Source organism: Neopsephotus bourkii, unplaced genomic scaffold (assembly GCF_033783945.1).
Source record: "Neopsephotus bourkii isolate Nb327-2 ecotype Australia unplaced genomic scaffold, CSIRO-AGI_Nbou_v1 NB_26, whole genome shotgun sequence".
Lineage (NCBI taxonomy): Eukaryota > Metazoa > Chordata > Aves > Psittaciformes > Psittacidae > Neopsephotus > Neopsephotus bourkii.
Genome location: NW_026900543.1, coordinates 120,914 through 141,332, shown reverse-complemented (window position 1 = coordinate 141,332; position 20,419 = coordinate 120,914). Strand labels below are relative to the sequence as shown.

Genomic DNA, 20,419 nt, shown 5'->3' with positions numbered 1-20,419 from the left:
GCTGCAGTTATGGGGCAGGGCCCATTGCCAACCGCAGCGCATCACGTGTGGGGCGGGTGTGAAGCGGGCCCCACACATCCGGCCCCCCCCCAACCCCCGCCCAGGCCCCATGGAGGCTCCGTGGCCCCATAGCGGCCTCTGGGGCCTGGTCCTGCTGCCCCCCACGCTGCTGCTGGCGGCCATTTGTGCCCGGTGCCGCCGGCCCCACGGTGAGGGGGTGCTTATGGGGCTGGGGGGGGATCTATGGGGCTGGGGGGGTCAATAGGGCTGGGGGGTGTCTATGGGGCTGGGGGGATCTATGGGGCTGCGGGGATCTATGGGGTGGGGGATCTATGGGGCTGGGGGGATCTATGGGGCTGGGATATGGGGATCTATGGGGCTGGGATATAGGGATCTATGGGGCTGGGGGGATCTATGGGGCTGGGGGGGTTCTATGGGGCTGGGGGGATCTATGGGGCTGGGGGGCACTTATGGGGCTGGGGGGATCTATGGGGCTGGGGGGCACTTATGGGGCTGGGGGGATCTATGGGGCTGGGGGGGGTCTATGGGGCTGGGGGGTCACTCAAGGGTCACGCTCAGCCCCGCCCCTCCCCCCAGGTCACGGCGCCCCCCTGGACCAGGACAAGTGAGTGGGGGAGGGGCGGGCGGCGGGGCCGCTGCGGGGGCGTGGCTCTGACCCCCCCCTTCCCCCTCCCCCCCTCCAGGCCCCGCCCCCCCGGCACCTTCGTGGTTCTCCCCCCCCAGCGATGTGAGTGACGTCATCGAGCGGGACCCATAGCCCCTCCCCATAGCGCTGCCCCATAGCGCTGCCCCATAGCGCTGTTCTACCCCATAGCCGTGCCCCATAGCGTGTCTCTGCCCCACATCTTCCCCCAGGTCCTCCCCCACAGCCGCCCCAATGGGTGCCCCAGACTGAGACCATCCCGTGGGTGACGTGTGGGGCAATGGGCGGATATGGGGCAGGGGGGAAACTATGGGTCTCTATGGGTCTCTATGGGTCTCTATGGGGTCTCTATGGGTCTCTATGGGGTCTCTATGGGTGTCTATGGGGTCTCTATGGGTCTCTATGGGGTCTCTATGGGTGTCTATGGGTCTCTATGGGGTCTCTATGGGTCTCTATGGGGTCTCTATGGGTGTCTATGGATGGGTCTCTATGGGTCTCTATGGGTCTCTATGGGGTGTCTATGGCTCTCTATGGGTCTCTATGGGGTCTCTATGGGTCTCTATGGGTCTCTATGGGGTGTCTATGGGGCTCTATGGGTCTCTATGGGGTCTCTATGGGTTCTCTATGGGTCTCTATGGGTCTCTATGGGTCCCTATGGGTCTCTATGGGGTGTCTATGGGTCTCTATGGGGTCTCTATGGGGTCGCTATGGGTCTCTATGGGTCTCTATGGGTCTCTGTGGGGTCTCTATGGGTCTCTATGGGTCTCTATGGGTCTCTATGGGGCAGGATTGGGTCCATGTAGCACCTCCCCCCCGCCCCCGCAGCTCCCCCCTCCCCCCCCCTCCCCGGGCCCCTCCCCCCGCCGAGGAGCACGATGAGGATTACACCAACGACCCCTACGTCACCGGCTACGTGTGAGTCACGTGACGCCCCCCCTCCCCCCCATCACATGACCGCGGCTGACCCCCCCCCCCTCCTCCTCCTCCCGCAGTGACGTCATCCCGGACGAGGCGAGCGACCGCACAGGTGGGCGGCGACCACGTGACCGGAACCCCCCCCCCCCCCACGTGACCCTCATTGATTCCCATTCCCCCCCCCTTGGAGCTCATTGAACCCCATTGACCCCATGTGACCTTTTCCCGCCAACAGCGCCCCCTGGTGGCGACTACGAGAATGTCCCGGATGGAGCCCAGAGCCCCTTTGGTGAGACCCATAGAGACGCATAGAGATACATAGAGACCCCATAGAGACCCATAGGGACCCCATAGAGCCCCATAGAGACCCATAGAGACACATAGAGACCCATAGAGACCCCATAGAGACCCATAGAGACACATAGAGACCCCATAGAGACCCCATAGAGACCCATAGGGACCCCATAGAGACCCATAGAGACCCCATAGAGATCCATAGAGCCCCATAGAAACCCCATAGAGCCCCATAGAGACCCCATAGAGCCCCATAGAGACCCATAGAGACACATAGAGACCCATAGAGACCCCATAGAGACCCATAGAGACACATAGAGACCCATAGAGACCCCACATCCCCTTCTGTTCTCTCTACCTCACAGGCGGCAGCCTCGAGTACATCAACCTCCCCGCAGGCGGTGGTGAGTGACCCCACGTGACCCACCCCCCCACGTGACCGACCCCCGCCCACGTGACCTCTCTGACCCCGCCCCCTTCTCCCTCCCCCCTCCACAGCGAGCGAGAGCGAGGACAATGGAGGAGACTACGAGAACTTCTAGGTCACGTGACCCCATGGCCCCTCCCCCTTAGCCCCACCCCTCCCCATAGCCCCTCCCCTTCCCCATAGCCCCACCCCCTCTGACCCCCATCTCCCCACAGGTCTCTGGAGCTGCCCCCCCAACGGGACCCCCTCTTTATTTATTGTGACCCCCAAGAGAGCTGACGGCACCTGAGAGACCCCATAGAGACCCATAGGGACCCATAGAGACCTGTACAGACCCATAGAGATCGCCTGGACCCATAGATCCCCCCCTAGTACTGATGTATCCCCATCATGGGACCCATAGATCCCCTCCCCTGCCCCATTGAATAAAGCTGTGCCCCAATTCAGGTGCTTTGGGTGGCACTTATGGGGCAGCTGTGGGCTATGGGGCAGTGCTGTGGGGCAACGCTATGGGGTAATGCTATGGGGCTATGCTATGGGGCAATGCTATGGGGCCGCTCTATCCGTCCCACGTGACTCTTGGGGGGGTGTGAGTGTGGCCCCGCCCCCTTCCCGCAGCAGCCAATCAGCGCCGGCCCCGCAAACACGCACGTGGTTTCCCGCATTGCCGTTTATTTCCCGCCAATTCCAACACGCGGTCGGTGGGGGCGGGGCTCCGAGAGGGCTCGGAGGCCTCCCATTGGCTATTGAAGGTCCCCATTGCCCCTTTAAGATCCCCATTGCCCATTTAAGGACCCCATTGAGTTCTTGTGGCCCCCCCCTTGCCCGTTTAAGGCCCCTATGGTCCCATTGAAGGACAACATTGCCCCTTTAAGGACCCCCATAGCCCCATTCGATGTCCCCATTGCCCCTTTAAGACCCCCATAGCCCCATTTACCCCATCCAATGCCTTTTTAAGCCCCCATTGCCCCTTTACGGCCCCCCCATAGCCCCATTTACCCCCTATTACTCCTTTAAGAGCCCCATTCCCCCTTTAAGGCCCCCATTACCCCCCCATTGCCCCTTTAAGGCCCCCCCATATCCCCATTTACCCCCTATTACCACTTTAAGGCCCCCCTTGCCCCTTTAAGGCCCCCCTCAATAGCCCCATTTAGCCCCTATTACCCCTTTAAGGCCGATGACGCCAGCGGCCCCTCCCGCGCTGCGAGCGCTCCCATTGGCCGCGTCGGCGGAGGGGGCGTGTCCGATGAGGGGGCGGATCCAGGTGACGTAAGCGCTGACGCGGGTGTAGACGCCGGGGCGGTTGGGGACGCCGCAGCCCTGCCCCCAACTCACGACCCCCGCCAGGGCCCAGCGACCCCCCCCGGTACGGCAGGAAAGGGGACCCCCGGAGTCACCCTGGGGGGGGAGGGGAGGGTGAGAGTGGGGGTGGGGGGGAGGGGTGTGGAGTGTATGGGGGGATATGGGGGTCTATGGGGGGGATATGGGGGTCTATGGGGGGGATATGGGGGTCTATGGGAGGGATATGGGGGGTCTATGGGGGGTCTATGGGGGTCTATGGGGGGTCTATGGGGGTCTATGGGGGTCTATGGGGGGTCTATGGGGGTCTATGGGGTTCTATGGGGGGTCTATGGGGGTCTATGGGGGTCTATGGGGGGTCTATGGGGGTCTATGGGGGGTCTATGGGGGTCTATGGGGGGTCTATGGGGGTCTATGGGGGTCTATGGGGGGTCTATGGGGGTCTATGGGGGTCTATGGGGTCTATGGGTGTCTATGGGTGTCTATGGGGCTCTATGGGTGTCTATGGGGTCTATGGGGCTCTATGGGGTCCCACCACCTTCATATCCCCCCCCCTCAGAATACCAAGCACACACCATGCGGCGCGGAGGAGCCAGCGGCAAGGACCGGCCCATCGAGCCGTAGAGGCGCCTGCACGTGCTCAGCGCCAGCACCGGCACCTCCAGCTCCTGCAGGCGCCGGGGGGCAGCTGCGGGGGCAATGGGGGGCAATGGGGGTCAATGGGATCAATGGAAGTCAATGGGGGTGCAATGGGGGGGGCAATGGGGGGATCCCCCACTGACCCCATTGACTCCCATTGCCCTCATTAACCCCCATTACCCCCCATTGATCCCCTATTGACCCCCATTGACCCCCATTGACCCCATTGGCCCCATTAAACCCATTGCCCCCATTCCCCCCATTGACCCCCATTGACCCCCATTGATCCCATTGACCTCCATTGCCCCATTGACCCCCATTCCACATTGACCCCCATTCCCCCATTGCCCCATTGACCCCCATTGCCCCATTGACTCCCATTGCCCCCATTGACCCCCATTGCCCCCATTAACCCCCATTACCCCCATTGACCCCCATTCCCCCCACTGATCCCCATTGATCCCCATTCTCCCATTGCCCCCCATTCCCCATTGCCTCCCATTCCCCCATTGACCCCCATTCCCCCATTGATCCCCATTGCCCCCCATTCCCCCCATTGCCCCCATTGTCCCCCATTACCCCCATCCCCCCCATTGCCCCCCATCCCCCCATTCCATTGATCCCCATTCCCCCATTGATCCCCATTAACCCCATTAACCCCCATTCTCCCATTACCCCCATTAACCCCCATCCCCCCCATCCCATCCCCCCCCCTCACCTCCTTCCCCCGCCTCCCCCCAGCCAGTGGCCACGCAGCGGGCCCCGGGGGGGGGGAAGGCGGCGCCGGGGGGGGGCAGGCACACGGGGAGCAGGCGGGGCCCCAGGGGCACGGCCCGGGCCAAGCGCGCCAGAGCCAGGTCCCCGCTCGTGGCCTCCCCCCGGTACCGGGGGTGCGGCAGCACCTGGGCCACGGGCACCAGCAGCCCCTGGGAGGGGCCGGGCCGGGGCGGCAGCCAATGGGAGCCCAGGAGGACGGAGTAGAGGCGGGGGTCACGGCTCCTGCAGGGGGGACAATGGGGGGCAATGGGGGGAAATGGGGGGCAATGGGGGTCAATGGGAGTCAATGGGGGTCAATGGGACTCAATGGGACTCAATGGAAGTCAATGGGACTCAATGGGACTCAATGGGAGTCAATGGGACTCAATGGGACTCAATGGGACTCAATGGACTCAATGGGACTCAATGGACTCAATGGGACTCAATGGACTCAATGGGACTCAATGGACTCAATGGGACTCAATGGGACTCAATGGACTCAATGGGACTCAATGGACTCAATGGACTCAATGGGACTCAATGGGACTCAATGGGACTCAATGGACTCAATGGGACTCAATGGACTCAATGGACTCAATGGGACTCAATGGACTCAATGGGACTCAATGGACTCAATGGGACTCAATGGACTCAATGGACTCAATGGGACTCAATGGACTCAATGGGACTCAATGGACTCAATGGACTCAATGGGACTCAATGGACTCAATGGGACTCAATGGACTCAATGGGACTCAATGGACTCAATGGACTCAATGGGACTCAATGGGACTCAATGGACTCAATGGACTCAATGGACTCAATGGACTCAATGGACTCAATGGACTCAATGGGACTCAATGGGACTCAATGGACTCAATGGGACTCAATGGACTCAATGGACTCAATGGGACTCAATGGACTCAATGGGACTCAATGGACTCAATGGGACTCAATGGACTCAATGGACTCAATGGGACTCAATGGACTCAATGGGACTCAATGGACTCAATGGACTCAATGGGACTCAATGGACTCAATGGGACTCAATGGACTCAATGGGACTCAATGGACTCAATGGACTCAATGGGACTCAATGGGACTCAATGGACTCAATGGACTCAATGGAGTCAATGGACTCAATGGACTCAATGGACTCAATGGGACTCAATGGGACTCAATGGACTCAATGGGACTCAATGGACTCAATGGACTCAATGGGCTCAATGGACTCAATGGACTCAATGGACTCAATGGGCTCAATGGACTCAATGGACTCAATGGGACTCAATGGACTCAATTGGACTCAATGGACTCAATGGATTCAATGAACTCAATGGGACAATAATGGGTATATATGGGGGACTATGGGGGAAATGGGGATCAGTGTGCGTCATGGGGTCAATGGGGGCCAATGGGCATCAGTGGGGATCAATGGGGTGGAGAACAATGGGGTTCAAAGGGGACCAAAGGCTTCCAATGGGGGAATCAGTGGGGCTGTATGTGGAATAAATGGGTCTCTATGGTGCTCTGTGGGGTCCCTATGGGTCTCTATGGGGTCTCTATGGGTCCCTATGGGTCTCTATGGGGCACTCACTCCTGGAAGCAATGCGCCGCCGTCAGCACCCACTCGGGGGTCACGAGGGAGGCGCCGCACACGTGACCCCCCCGGCGAAGCAACGCCCCCGTCCAAGGCCACGCCCCCGGCGCCGCGTCCTCGCCCCCCACGTTGCGAACCTCCGGGCCGCCAGGGGGCGCCACAGGGCGGCCGCAGCCTAGGGAGGGGCACGCGTAGGGATGCATGGGGATCCATAGGGATCCATAGGGATCCATAGGGATCCATAGGGATGCATAGGGACACATAGGGACACATAGGGATCCATAGGGATCCATAGGGATATACAGGGATATAGGCAATGGGATTTGGGGTATTATGGGATATGGGGGGGGTGTCTCACCAAGCTGCTCCCAGTTCACTGTGGGATGGTGGGAACAAAGGGAGATGTCACATGATCCATAGATCCCCCCCCATAGCCGCCCATTGCCCCATAAAGCCCCATTGCCCCATAGAGCCCCATGGCCCCATAGACTCCCATAGACCCCATAGCCACATTACCCTGTAGACAGCCATCGCCCCATAGCCCCCCATTGCCCCATAGACTCCCATTGTCCCATAGCCTCCCATAACCCCCCATTGCCCCATAGCCCCCCATTGCCCCATAGCCCCCATAGCCACATTACCCTGTAGACAGCCATTCCCCCATAGCCCCCCATAGCCCCATTGCCCCATTTCCCCATAGCCCCCCATTGCCCCATAGACCCCCATAGCCCCCCATCACCCCATAGACCCCATTGCCCCATAGACTCCCATAGCCCCATAGCCCCCCATTGCACCATAGCCCCCATTGTCCCATAGACTCCCATTGCCCCATAGCCCCCATAGCCCCATAGCTCTCACCTGAGTCCTCTCTGCCGTGGGTCCGGTCGCAGCCGTGGCTCCGCTGTGGGGCCAGCAGCAGCAGCAGCAGCAGCAGCGGGAGGGGGGGGGCGCTGGGGGGCGCCATGGCCGCGGCTCTGCCCCACAAGTGGCCCCTGCCCCACAGGCTCCGGCTCTGACCCCGGCTCTGGCCCCACAGCGCTGTGGGGCGGGGCGGGAGCGGCCTGACGGGTTCTCCCACGCGCTATGGGGCGGGATGTGGGGCAGGAGGGGGGGGTGCGGGGGAGGAGGGTGTGGGGCGGGGGTGGGGCTGGGTATGGGGCTGGGATGGGGTTGGTTATGGGGCTGGTTATGGGGTTGGTTATGGGGCAGGTTATGGGGCAGGCAATGAGTCAGGTTATGGGGCAGGTATATGGCAGGTTATGGGCCTGGTTATGGGACAGGCAATGGGGTGTGGGGCGATGTGGGGCAGGGACCCACAGAGGAGCCAGAGGCAGCACTTGGGGTGTCCAAACAGGTTTATTGGGGGCTGCGGTGCTTGCGCCCCATAGCTGTGGGTCTGGGCCCCATAGATGTGGGTCAGAATCCTTCGCTGTGAGTCAGTGACCCCATTATGTGGGTCAGAGGCCCAGAGGTGTGGGTCTGGGCCCCATAGATGTGGGTCAGGATCCTCCACGGTGGGTCCAGGACCCGCGTTCTGAGTGCGGGACCTGCAGATGTGGGCCTGGGCCCCATAGATGTGGGGCAGGACCCTCCACTGGGGGCCAATGACCCCTTTATGTGGGTCAGAGCCCCATAGATGTGGGTCGGGATCCTCCATTGCGGGGCAACAAATGATACCCTTATGTGGGTCTGGGCCCCATAGATGCAGGTGGGTGCCCCATAGATGCGGGCCTCTGCCCCATAGATGCGGGTCTGTGCCCCATAGATGCGGGTCTCTGCCCCATAGATGGGGGTCAGGACAGCACATGGGCCACAGGCACCTTGGTGGGGCGCCCCCCCCGTGGCACCACGAGGTCATCGGGGTCCTCGAGGTCCTCGTCGTCGGGGTCGAGACCTATGGGGGGGACAAGGGGGTTACTGTGGGTCCCTATGGGTCTCTATGGGTCTCTATGGGGTCCCTATGGGTCTCTATGGGTCCCTATGGGTCTCTATGGGTCCCTATGGGGTGTCTATGGGTCCCTATGTATCCCTATGGGTCCCCGCTTACCCCGCGCCAGGAGCCGCGCGCGCCGGCGGTCACGTGGGAAGGCGGAGGCGGTGCCCAGGAAGGCCCCGCCCCCGAGCGCGGCCACGAAGGGGCAGAGCAGGAGCGCGAGCCCCAGCGCGCGCGCGGCGGCCAGGGAAGAAGGGGCGGGGCCGGCGGAGGAACGCAGCCAATCGCTGAGCTGGAATTGCAGAGGGCGGGGTCAGAGCCCCGGCCCATTCATCCCCCTGCCGGCTCATTGGTGCTCATTGATGCCCATTGATCCCCATTAATCCCATTGAGTCCCATTGATCCCCATAGACCCCTCATAGACTCCCATAGAGCACTATGGCGCCCCCTAGCGGCCACCCCGTGCCGCGCTCCCCAGCACCATTGACACTCAATGGAAGCGGCTCCCCATAGACCCCCATAGACCCCCCATAGACCCCCATAGACCCCCATAGACCCCCATAGACCCCCATAGACCCCCATAGACCCCCATAGACCCCCCATAGACCCCCATAGACCCCCCATAGACCCCCCATAGACCCCCATAGACCCCCCATAGACCCCCCATAGACCCCCCATAGACCCCCATAGACCCCCCATAGACCCCCATAGACCCCCATACCCCCCCCACAAGCACGGGGCTCCCCGCGTCCCCCAGCAGGTGGGAGGTGATGATCTGCAGCGCCTCGGCCGTGGAGCGACGCGTGGGAGCCACCACGTGCTGGGGGGGGAGAGGTCACGTGATCATACATGGACACACCCCCCTAACCCCCCACCCCATAACCATACACAGGGACCCATCTATGGGGGGGCTATGGGGGTCTATGGGGGGATATGGGGGTCTATGGGGTTGATATGGGGGGCTATGCATGTGTATGGGGGACTATGGGGGGGATATGGGGATATGGGGGCTATGGGGCATGGGGGGATATGGGGTCTATGGGGCTATGGGGATATGGGGCTATGGTAGGGGTCTATGGGGGGGATATGGGGGTCTATGGGGTCTACGGGGGTTCTATGGGGGGTCTATGGTGGGATATGGGGGTCTATGGGAGGGATATGGGATTCTATGGAGGGTTTATGGGGTTCCTATGGGGGGTTTGTGGGGGGCTATGGGGCAGGACCCACCATGAGGATCTCAGCCACGATGGCCCAGTTGAGGCTGAGCAGCGACTCCCCCAGGAAGATGAAGATCTGTGGGGAGAGACGCATAAAGACCCCATAGAGACCCATAGAGACCCCATAGAGACCCATAGAGACCCCATAGAGACCCACAGACCCCCCATAGACCCCCATAGACCCCCATAGCCCCCCCATATACCCCCATAGACTCCCATAGAGCACTATGGCGCCCCCTAGCGGCCACCCCGTGCCGCGCTCCCCAGCACCATTGACACTCAATGGAAGCGGCTCCCCATAGACCCCCATAGACCCCCATAGACCCCCCATAGACCCCCCATAGACCCCCATAAACCCCCATAGACCCCCATATCCCCCCATAGACACTCACATAGGCCGCCGTGGGGCTGGGCCGGGCGGCCATGATGGCGAGCAGCAGGCAGGGGGCAGACCCCAGCAGCCCCATAGCGCAGAGCAGGGGCTCGGCCCGGGGGCAATGGGGGCTCCAGCGGCGAGAAAGCTCCGCCCCCAGCCCCACCCCCAGCACCCCCGAGGCCACCGTCAGCGCCCCGAAGAGCATGCTGGGAAACGGGGAGGTGGGGGTCAATGGGGGTAATGGGGGCAATGGGGGTGATGGGGTAATGGGGGTGATGGGGGTGATGGCGGTAATGGGGTTAATGGGGTAATGGGGGTGATGGGGGTAATGGGGTGATGGGGGTAATGGGGTGATGGGGGTGATGGGGGTAATGGGGGTAACGGGCATCAATGGTTATCAATGGGGTCAATGGGTATGAATGGGATCAATGGGTCTCAATGGTCTCAATGGGTCTCAATGTGTCTCAATGGGGGATGAATGGGTCCCAATGGGGTATGAATGGGTCTCAATGGGGGATGAATGGGTCCCAATGGGGTACGAATGGGTCCCAATGGGGTACAAATGGGTCACAATAGGGTATGAATGGGTCTCAATGGGGGAGGAATGGGTCCCAATGGGGTACGAATGGTTCCCAATGGGTTCCCAATGGTTCTCAATGGGGTCTCCATGGTTCCCAATGGTTCCCAACGGGGTATGAATGGGTCTCAATGGGGTCTCAATGGGTTCCCAATGGGGTCTCCATGGTTCCCAATGGTTCCCAATGGGGTATGAATGGGTCTCAATGGGGTCTCAATGGGTTCCCAATGGGGTCTCAATGGTTCCCAATGGGTTATGAATGGTTCCCAATGGGTTCCCAATGGGTTATGAATGGGGTCTCAATGGTTCCCAATGGTTCTCAATGGGTTCCCAATGGGTTATGAATGGGGTCTCAATGGTTCCCAATGGGTTATGAATGGGGGATCAATGGGTTCCCAATGGGTTATGACTGGGGGGGGTGTCCCCACCTCTCGGTGCCCTCGCAGCGCTGGCCCCGGGGGCAGGGCTCCCCCCTACCCGTGGCCTCCCGGCAGCGGCTCAGGAAGGCGGGGGCCCAGAGCGCCAGCGCCCCCGACACGAAGGCCACGGCCGTGAAGCCCAGCGTGGAGAGCACCAGGGAGCGGCTGCGGGGACACGACACAGAGGGGGACCCCTATAGTACCCTATAGTACCCTATAGCATCACTAAGGCATCCCTATGGAACCCCTATAGCATCCCTATGGTACCCTGTGGAGAGCACCAGGGAGCGGCTGCGGGGACACCGAGACAGAGGGGGAGCACTATGGGACCGTATAGCATCCCTATGGCATCCCTATAGTACCCTATAGCATCACTATGGTACCCTGTGGAGAGCACCAGGGAGCGGCTGCGGGGACACCGAGACAGAGGGGGAGCACTATGGGACCGTATAGCATCCCTATGGCATCCCTATAGTACCCTATAGCATCACTATGGTACCCTGTGGAGAGCACCAGGGAGCGGCTGCGGGGCAACGACACAGAGGGGGACCCCTATAGTACCCTATAGTACCCTATGGTACCCTATGGGATCCTATGGTACCCTATAGCATCACTATGGCATCCCTATAGTACCCTATAGCATCCCTATGGCATCCCTATAGTACCCTATAGCATCACTATGGTACCCGATGGGATCCTATGGTACCCTATAGTACCCTATAGCATCACTATGGTACCCGATGGGATCCTATGGTACCCTATAGTACCCTATAGCATCACTATGGAACCCCTATAGCATCCCTATGGTACCCTGTGGAGAGCACCAGGGAGCAGCTGCGGGGCAATGACACAGAGGGGGACCCCTATGGTACCCTATAGCATCACTATGGCATCCCTATGGGATCCTATGGGACCCTATAGCATCCCTATGGTACCCTATGGTATCCCTATAGCATCCCTATGGTACCCTATAGCATCCCTATGGCATCCCTATGGTATCCCTATAGCATCCCTATGGTATCCCTATAGTATCCCTATGGTATCCCTATAGCATCCCTATTGTACCCACAGCACCCTATGGCACCCTAAGGTACCATAGGGTACCCACAGACCCCCCCACAGGCACCCATAGACATACATAAAACACCCATTGCCCCCCATGTCCCCATTGCCCCATAGCCCCCATTACCCGCATTGGCCCCATTACCCCCATTGACCCCCATTGCCCCCATTACCCCCATTGCCCCCATTACCCCCATAGCCCCCATTACCCCCATTACCCCCATCACCCCCATAGCCCCCATTGCCCCCCATTACCCCCATCACCCCCATAGCCCCCATTGCCCCCCATTACCCCATTGCCCCCCATGCAGTCCCTATGCCCCCCCCTGCAGTCACTTGGTGAGCAGGTCCCGGAGGTCGCTGCCCCACGCGCTGTGGGGCAGGGGGGTGCCAGGGGGGGTCTCGGTGCCCCCCCGGGGGGGGTCGGTCACCAGGGTCACCAACAGAGCCAGCGCCACCAGGCCCAGCACGGGGGTCACCTGCAGGGGGCAATGGGGGGCAATGGGGATCAATGGGGGGAAATGGGGATCAATGGGGATCAATGGGGATCAATGGGGATCAGTGGGGATCAATGGGGATCAATGGGGATCAATGGGGATCAGTGGGGATCAATGGGGATCAATGGGGATCAGTGGAGAACACTGGGGGTCAATGGGGATCAATGGGTGTGAACGCGATCAATAGGCATCAAAGGAGATCAATGGGTATCAATGGCACCAATGGGTATGAATGGGATCAATGGGCGTGAATGGCATCAATGGGTATGAATGGGATCAATGGGTATGAATGGGATCAATGGGCGTGAATGGCATCAATGGGCATCAATGGGTATGAATGGGATCAATGGGCGTGAATGGCATCAATGGGCATCAATGGGTATGAATGGGATCAATGGGCGTGAATGGCATCAATGGGCATCAATGGGTATGAATGGGATCAATGGGCGTGAATGGCATCAATGGGTATGAATGGGATCAATGGGCATCAATGGAGATCAATGGGCATCAATGGAGATGAATGGGGGTCAATGGGGGTCAGGGAGGGGGTGTGGTCTCACCCGCAGGGCCCAGCGCCAATCAGTGGCCACTTCCTTGACCTTCGCCCCCATGATGTAACCCAGGCCACTGTGGGGGGGATTAGGGGTCACACACCCCATAGAGCCCCATAGACCCCCATAGAGCCTCACACACCCCCATAGAGCTGCACAGAACCCCCATAGACCCCCACGGACCCCCCATAGACACTCATAGACCACCATAGACCCCCCACAGACGCCCCCATAGACCCCCCATACACCATAGACCACCCACAGCCCATAGACCCCCATAGACCCCCATAGACCCCCCATAGACCCACACCCCCATAACCCGACCCCCATAGACCCATAGACCCCCATAACCATCACACACCCATAGACCCCCATAGACCCCCATAGACCCCCATAGACCCCCATACCCCCCATAGACCATAGACCCCCATAGACCCCCCATAGACCCCCCATAGCCCCCCATAGACCCCCCATCCATAGACCCCCCATAGACCCCCATAGACCCCCATAGACTCCCCATACCCCCCCATTACCCCCCCTTACCTGCCCAAGGGCACAGCCAGGTAGAACCCCCCCAGAGCGCGGCTGCGGGGGGCCCCGGGGGGGCTCAGGTCGGCCACGAGGGTGGGGGCCACGGTGGAGAAGGCGGCTTCACCAGCACCGACCACTGCCCGGGCCACCAGCAGGGCCCAGAACCCCTGCGGCAATGGGGGGCTATGGGGGGCTATGGGGGGCTATGGGGGGTCTATGGGGCTATGGGGGGTCTATGGGGCTATGGGGGTCTATGGGGGGTCTATGGGGGTCTATGGGGGTCTATGGGGGTCTATGGGGGTCTATGGGGGTCTATGGGGGGTCTATGGGGGTCTATGGGGGGCTATGGGGGTCTATGGGGGTCTATGGGGGTCTATGGGGGTCTATGGGGGTCTATGGGGGCTATGGGGGTCTATGGGGGTCTATGGGGGTCTATGGGGGTCTATGGGGGTCTATGGGGCTATGGGGTCTATGGGGTCTATGGGGGTCTATGGGGGGTCTATGGGGGTCTATGGGGGTCTATGGGGTCTATGGGGGTCTATGGGGGTCTATGGGGGTCTATGGGGGTCTATGGGGGTCTATGGGGGTCTATGGGGGTCTATGGGGGGGCTATGGGGGTCTATGGGGGTATGGGGTCTATGGGGGGTTGATGGGGGTCTATGGGGGGCTATGGGGGTCTATGGGGGTCTATGGGGGTCTATGGGGGTCTATGGGGGTCTATGGGGGTCTATGGGGGTCTATGGGGGGCTATGGGGGTCTATGGGGGGATATGGGGGTCTATGGGGGTCTATGGGGGTCTATGGGGGTCTATGGGGGTCTATGGGGGTCTATGGGGGGTCTATGGGGGTCTATGGGGGTCTATGGGGGTCTATGGAGGGGTCTATGGGGGTCTATGGGGGTCTATGGGGGGTATGGGGGGTATGGGGGTCTATGGGGGTCTATGGGGGTCTATGGGGGTCTATGGGGGTCTATGGGGGTCTATGGGGAGCCGCTTCCATTGAGTGTCAATGGTGCTGGGGAGCGCGGCACGGGGTGGCCGCTAGGGGGCGCCATAGTGCTCTATGGGAGGCTATGGGTATCAATGGACATCAATGGGGTCTATGGGCTCAATGGGCGTCAATGGGGATCAATGGGAATCAATGAGGATCAATGGGCATCAATGAGAGTCAATGGGGTCTATGGGGGCTCTATGGAGTAGCGGGACAAGGGGGATGCCCTATAGCATCCATGGGGCACCCCATAGCACCCATAGGTGCCCCATGAGCTCCCCAGGACCCACCCCCAAGCATCCCCCTTACTCCCCATAGACACCTTCAGCCCCACATAGACCCCCATAGCCTCCCCATAACCACCCCTAGACCCCCCATAGCACCCCATAGACCCCCCATAGCCGCCCATAGACCCTCCATAGCACCCCATAGCTGCCCCATAGCGCCCCATAGCCTCTCACCTGGGGGGGCACGAAGCTCCCGGCCATGGTTGCAGCCGCCCATAGGGCAAGGCCGAGGCTGAGGAGCCGCTTGCGGCTCCTGCGATCCCCCCAATAGCCACAGAGGGGCGCCAGCACCATGTAACTGCCAATGAACACTGTGGGGCAGCCCCATAAGTGTGGGGCAGCCGCATAAGTGTGGGGCAGACCCCTGTGTGTGGGTCAGCCACCTATGTATGTGGCAGCCCCATAGCGGTGGCTCAGGCCCCTATGTAGAGGGCAGCCGCACGGCTATGGGGCAGCCCCACACGTGTGGGGCAGGGGGGGTCGCACCTGTCTGCAGGAGCCCGGAGCTGCTGTCGCTGATGCTGAAGAAATCCTCAACGTCGGGGAGGACGGCTGGGGTGGGGGGAGATGTGGGGCTGCCCCATAGCACCCATAGGGACCCATAGGGACCCATAGCACCCATAGGGACCCATAGAGACCCATAGCACCCATAGGGACCCATAGCACCCATAGGGACCCATAGCAGCCATAGGGACCCATAGCACCCATAGGAACTCATAGGGACCCATAGCACACATAGGGCCCCACAGCACCCTATATCACCCCATAGCGCCCCATAGATCCCCCCCCCACGTACCAGCCACAGTGAAGCGGTCCATGTAGTTGAGCAGGTTGATGTAACAGAGGATGGCGATGCTGAGGAGGGCGCCGGGGGGCGCTGTGGGGCTGGGGCTGTCGCTATGGGGCGCTATGGGGCAGGGGCCGTCGCTATGGGGCGCGGTGGGGCAGGACGGGCTCCCCCCATCGCCGGTGTCGTCGGCGCGAAGCAGCTCTGGCCCCGACGCCATGGGGCAGGCCTGGGGGGGGGAAAAATGGGAGGGGGGTTATGGGGCTGCCCCATAGAGAGCGGTGCCATAGAGATACAAAGACCCCTATAGAACACTATAGACCCCTATAGACCCCTATAGAAACCCCATAGACCCCCACAGACCCCCCATAGACACCCATAGACCCCCCATAGACCCCCATAGAGCCCCATAGCCCCCACATAGACACCCGATAGCGCCCCATAGCTCCCCGATCACGTGATCTCCCCTTTCCCACCCCCATAGACCCCCCGCTTACCCGCCCGCGAGTCGCTGCCGGCGCGGCGTCACGTGATCGCGCTCACGTGACCGCACCCCCCCTTCATTGCCCCTCCCCTTCCGGCCCTGGGGAGGAACCAATCCGGAAGCGCCTTGGGAAGGGAAACGCGGGGTTTCACCGTGACGTCACCGGTGACGTTGGCTCGTGCCCCCCCATCGTGACGTCACACGGAGGGGTAACCCCCCGAGGGAGCGTGGTGACGTCATCGCCCCGCGTAGGTGTCGTGTGCCCCCCCCACCCGTGGTTGCTCGCACGCCATTGGCTGGGATTGGCCCCGCCCACTCGGTGCTGATTGGTTGGAGGGGGGGGACTGGGAGCGGCGCCAAGAGACACAATGGGGTCAATGGGATCCGTAGTGGGCTCAATGGGATCCATTGGGATCAATGGGATCCGTACTGGGATCAATGGGATCCATTGGGATCCATGGGATCCATACTGGGATCAATGGGATCTGTACTGGGATCAATGGAATCCGTACTGGGGTCAATGGGATCCGTATTGGGGTCAATGGGATCCGTACTGGGATCAATAGGATCTGTACTGGGAGCCATTGGGGTCAATGGGATCTGTACTGGGAGCCACTGGGAGCAATGGGATCCGTACTGGGATCAATGGGATCTGTACTGGGAGCAATGGGAGCCATACTGGGCTCAATGGGATCCATTGGGAGCAATGGGATCCATACTGGGATCAGTGGGATCCATACGGGGAGCAATGGGATCCATACTGGGCGCAATGGGATCCATTGGGCTCAATGGGATCCACACCGGGCTCAATGGGATCCATACTGGGCTCAATGGGATCCACACTGGGCTCAATGGGATCCATACTGGGAGCCATTGGCAGCAATGGGATCCCTGGGCTCTCCCCTCCCCCCTCCCTCCCCTCCCCCCCAGCAGCTGCAGGGGTGGGGGAGGGGCAGCAGGTGCGGGGTCCCCCCCTCCCCCCCCCCTTCCCGTTTCTATTCCCGGTTATTCCCCAGAAAGGGCACGAGGAGCCTCAAGGCGGGGGGAGGGGCGAGGAAAGGGGCGGGGCCAGACCCCTCCCCCCCCCCATGGGGGGGCAATAAAACCCCCCGCGATTGGACGGAGCCCACAGCGACCCCCGCCCTGCCTGCGAGGAGACAATGGTGAGAGCCTGAGCCCCATAGAAACCCCATAGAAACCCATAGAGACCCCATAGAAACCCCATAGAGCCCCATAGAAACCCATAGAGACCCCATAGAAACCCCATAGAGACCCCATAGAAACCCCATAGAGCCCCATAGAAACCCCATAGAGCCCCATAGAAACCCCATAGAAACCTCATAGACCCCCATAGAAACCCCATAGACCCATAGGGACCCCCCAAACCCCCCTGGACACCAGCCCCCCCCGCCCGCGACCCCAATGACCCTCAGAACCCCCCCATTAAAGACCTATAGAGACTCCCATAGACCCCCTATAGGGACCCATGCGGACCTATAGAGACCATAAGTACCCCATAGAGACCCATAGAGACACATAGAGACCCCATAGAGACCCATGGAGACCCCATAGAGACCCCTTTACACCCACTAAATGCCCCTTAGAACCCCATAGAGAACCATAGGGCCTCATAGTGCCAAGTAGAGCCCCATAGGGACCCCTTGGACCCTCCAAACCCCCCAATAGACACCCACAGAGCCCCCATAGACACCCATAGCTCCCCGTTATTACTCCATAGACCCCCCATAGCCCCATAGACTCCCCTAGACTCCCCATAGATACCCCCTAGACCCCCACAGACCCCCTCTAGACCCCCATAGACACCCATAGCACCCCCATAGACCCCCATATCCCCCCCATAGACCCCCATAGCCACCCCATAGAGCCCCATAAGGACCCATAGCTCCCCATAGGCCCCCAAGAAGGCGAAGCGCCGTGCGGCCGAGGGCAGCTCCAACGTCTTCTCCATGTTCGACCAGACCCAGATCCAGGAGTTCAAGGAGGTGGGGACCCCCCTTTGACCACGCCCCCTTCCCCTTAAGCTCCGCCCCCTTCCCCTCCTTAAGCTCCGCCCCTTCCTCATTCATCCCCTGCCCTTCATTCACCCCCGCCCTCCCCTTCCCCTTCCCATTCACCTCAATGAGGCCCCCTTGTGGCCACGCCCCCTGCGCTCTGATTGGTCCCTGTGCTCCCACTGGCCACGCCCCCCTCCCCTTCCCATTCACCCTCTTGTGGCCACACCCCCTGCGCTCTGATTGGTCCCCGCGCTCCCACTGCCCACGCCCCCCTCCCTTTCCCATTCACCTCAATGAGGCCCCCTTGTGGCCTCGTGTTCTCGTACCCCCCCCCGTGTTCTGATTGGTCCCCGCGCTCTCATTTGGCTCCGCCCCCTTTTCCCAGGCCTTCACGGTCATTGACCAGAACAGGGATGGGATCATTGATAAGGACGACCTGAGGGAGACCTTTGCCGCCATGGGTAGGGGCGGGGCTTAATGTGAAGGGGAGGGGCTTAAATGGAAGGGGAGGGGCTTAAACGGAAGGAGAGGGGCTTCGGGAATGGGCTGCAATGGGGATGAATGGGAAGGGGAGAGGATTCAATGGATGCCTATGGGAAAAGGGAGGGGCTTGGAGATGGGCGGGGCTTAGAGGTGAAGGGGGTGTGGCTTCATTACAATGGGGAGTATAGGGAAGGGAGGGGTGGTCTATGGGGTTTGGGCTTTGTCTATGGGGCATGGGCATGGTCTATGGGGCATGGGCATGGTCTATGCGGCATGGGCATGGTCTATGGGGCACGGGCATGGTCTATGGGGCAGGGGGCGTGGTCTGCTGAAGCCACGCCCCCCCAGGCCGTATGAACGTGAAGAACGAGGAGCTGGACTCAATGATCAAGGAGGCTTCGGGCCCCATCAACTTCACCGTGTTCCTGACCATGTTCGGGGAGAAGCTCAAGGGTGAGCCCCATAGCGACCCATAGCGACCCATAGGGACCCATAGGGACCCATTGGGACCATAGAGACCCATAGGGACCCCATTGGGACCCATTGACCCAGTGGTGCCGTCCAATCAGGTGCGGACCCCGAGGATGTCATCATGGGAGCCTTCAAGGTGCTGGACCCCGATGGGAAGGGAACCATCAAGAAGACCTTGTGAGACATGGGGGGGGTCTGGGGTTATTATGGGATATGGGAGGGGGGTGTGTGACCATCTCTAAACCCCGCCCCTTTTGCCCCCCCCTTCCCCAGCTTGGAGGAGCTTCTGACCACCCAGTGTGACCGGTTCACCCCTGAGGAGGTGAGGGGGGCCCCTATTGGGGGTCTATAATGGTCTATAGGGGGGTCTATAATGGTCTATAGGGGGACTATGGGGGCCCATATAGGGGGTCTATAATGGTCTATAGGGGGTCTATAATGGTCTATAAAGGGTCTATAATGGTCTATAGGGGGGTTTATGGGGGGGTATATAATGGTCTATAGGGGGTCTCTAATGGCCTATGGGGGGGGTCTATAATGGCCTATGGGGGGTCTCTAATGGTCTATGGGGCTCAGATCCGGAACATGTGGGCCGCCTTCCCCCCCGACGTGGCCGGCAACGTGGACTACAAGAACATCTGCTACATCATCACCCATGGGGAGGACAAGGAGGGCGAGTGAGGGGGGCCCCCCATTGCCTTCAATGGAACACCCCATTAAACCCCATTGTCTTCAATGGAACATCCCATTAAACCCCATTGCCTTCAATGGAACATCCCATTAAACCCCATTGTCTTCAATGGAACATCCCATCGCCCCCCCCATTGGCTCAATGGAACATCCCATTAAACCCCATTGTCTTCAATGGAACATCCCATCGCCCCCCCCATTGGCTCAATGGACGCTCCCCATTGGCTCAATGGACGCTCCCACGCCCCCCCATTGGACCATACCAAGCCCGGGGAAGGGGGGGGGGAATGCCTTCAAACCCAAAGCCCCCCCCATTGGTTCCTATGGGACCCCCCCATTGATAAAGGGGGGAGATGGGGGGGGCATCAAGGGATGGGGAGGAATTGGCCCAAAATGGGGGGAACTTAACCCAAAATGGGAGGAAAGGGCCCCAAATGGAGAGAAATGACCCCAAAC

At 60.6% G+C, this 20,419-nt stretch overlaps 4 protein-coding genes across 6 annotated transcripts; 2 read left to right on the top strand and 2 right to left on the bottom strand.

The window, feature by feature from the left end:
* The first annotated feature begins 107 nt into the window (after positions 1-107).
* On the top strand, positions 108-2,428 carry LOC133223318 (uncharacterized). The gene is made up of 7 exons (XM_061373936.1): positions 108-209; positions 705-757; positions 1,452-1,579; positions 1,657-1,691; positions 1,815-1,868; positions 2,239-2,277; positions 2,372-2,428. The coding sequence occupies exons 1-7, from the start codon at positions 110-112 to the stop codon at positions 2,413-2,415; spliced, it is 453 nt and encodes a 150-aa protein (XP_061229920.1). The 5' UTR covers positions 108-109; the 3' UTR covers positions 2,416-2,428.
* A 1,009-nt stretch (positions 2,429-3,437) lies between these two features.
* LOC133223240 (serine protease 33-like) lies at positions 3,438-7,558 on the bottom strand. Its single transcript, XM_061373809.1, has 5 exons — positions 7,453-7,558; positions 6,592-6,769; positions 4,957-5,237; positions 4,175-4,287; positions 3,438-3,698 (listed from the first exon to the last, which is right to left on the bottom strand). Exons 1-5 carry the CDS (start codon positions 7,556-7,558, stop codon positions 3,438-3,440), a joined length of 939 nt encoding a protein of 312 aa, XP_061229793.1.
* A 373-nt stretch (positions 7,559-7,931) lies between these two features.
* On the bottom strand, positions 7,932-16,433 carry SPNS1 (SPNS lysolipid transporter 1, lysophospholipid). 3 transcript variants are annotated; one of them, XM_061375279.1, is made up of 15 exons: positions 16,318-16,433; positions 15,830-16,049; positions 15,520-15,585; positions 15,208-15,344; positions 13,770-13,924; positions 13,236-13,302; positions 12,515-12,657; positions 11,126-11,281; positions 10,137-10,326; positions 9,755-9,820; positions 9,249-9,347; positions 8,642-8,819; positions 8,390-8,488; positions 8,204-8,239; positions 7,932-8,018 (listed from the first exon to the last, which is right to left on the bottom strand). In XM_061375279.1, coding segments are annotated over exons 2-14 (1,569 nt in total). In that variant the 5' UTR covers positions 16,041-16,049; positions 16,318-16,433; the 3' UTR covers positions 7,932-8,018; positions 8,204-8,237. The 3 variants fall into 3 exon arrangements, with proteins under 3 accessions (XP_061231263.1, XP_061231336.1, XP_061231416.1); XM_061375352.1 differs by lacking the exons at positions 7,932-8,018; positions 8,204-8,239; positions 11,126-11,281 and having other exon boundaries at positions 8,276-8,488; XM_061375432.1 differs by lacking the exons at positions 7,932-8,018; positions 8,204-8,239; positions 13,236-13,302; positions 13,770-13,924 and having other exon boundaries at positions 8,276-8,488.
* MYL11 (myosin light chain 11) lies at positions 16,201-19,959 on the top strand. Its single transcript, XM_061375561.1, has 7 exons — positions 16,201-16,232; positions 18,197-18,307; positions 18,705-18,780; positions 19,151-19,255; positions 19,372-19,450; positions 19,547-19,595; positions 19,850-19,959. Exons 2-7 carry the CDS (start codon positions 18,272-18,274, stop codon positions 19,952-19,954), a joined length of 450 nt encoding a protein of 149 aa, XP_061231545.1. The 5' UTR covers positions 16,201-16,232; positions 18,197-18,271; the 3' UTR covers positions 19,955-19,959.
* Positions 19,960-20,419: the final 460 nt, after the last annotated feature.

Coding starts and splice junctions, on each gene's coding strand:
- SPNS1 (XM_061375279.1), bottom strand. CDS start 16,040: ATGGCGTCGGGGCCAGAGCTGCTTCGCGCCGACGACACCGGCGATGGG. Junction 11,282..12,514: donor CTCCGGGACCTGCTCACCAA/GTGACTGCAGGG, acceptor GTGTCCCCGCAG/CCGCTCCCTGGTGCTCTCCA. Junction 8,489..8,641: donor CGCGCGGCTCCTGGCGCGGG/GTAAGCGGGGAC, acceptor TCCCCCCCATAG/GTCTCGACCCCGACGACGAG.
- LOC133223318 (XM_061373936.1), top strand. CDS start 110: ATGGAGGCTCCGTGGCCCCATAGCGGCCTCTGGGGCCTGGTCCTGCTG. Junction 758..1,451: donor CCCCCAGCGATGTGAGTGAC/GTCATCGAGCGG, acceptor TCTATGGGGCAG/GATTGGGTCCATGTAGCACC. Junction 1,692..1,814: donor CGAGGCGAGCGACCGCACAG/GTGGGCGGCGAC, acceptor TCCCGCCAACAG/CGCCCCCTGGTGGCGACTAC.
- LOC133223240 (XM_061373809.1), bottom strand. CDS start 7,558: ATGGCGCCCCCCAGCGCCCCCCCCCTCCCGCTGCTGCTGCTGCTGCTG. Junction 4,288..4,956: donor GGGGGAGGCGGGGGAAGGAG/GTGAGGGGGGGG, acceptor TTGCCCCCGCAG/CTGCCCCCCGGCGCCTGCAG. Junction 3,699..4,174: donor TGGCTCCTCCGCGCCGCATG/GTGTGTGCTTGG, acceptor CTCCCCCCCCAG/GGTGACTCCGGGGGTCCCCT.
- MYL11 (XM_061375561.1), top strand. CDS start 18,272: ATGTTCGACCAGACCCAGATCCAGGAGTTCAAGGAG. Junction 18,781..19,150: donor GGAGACCTTTGCCGCCATGG/GTAGGGGCGGGG, acceptor ACGCCCCCCCAG/GCCGTATGAACGTGAAGAAC. Junction 19,451..19,546: donor GGAACCATCAAGAAGACCTT/GTGAGACATGGG, acceptor CCCCTTCCCCAG/CTTGGAGGAGCTTCTGACCA.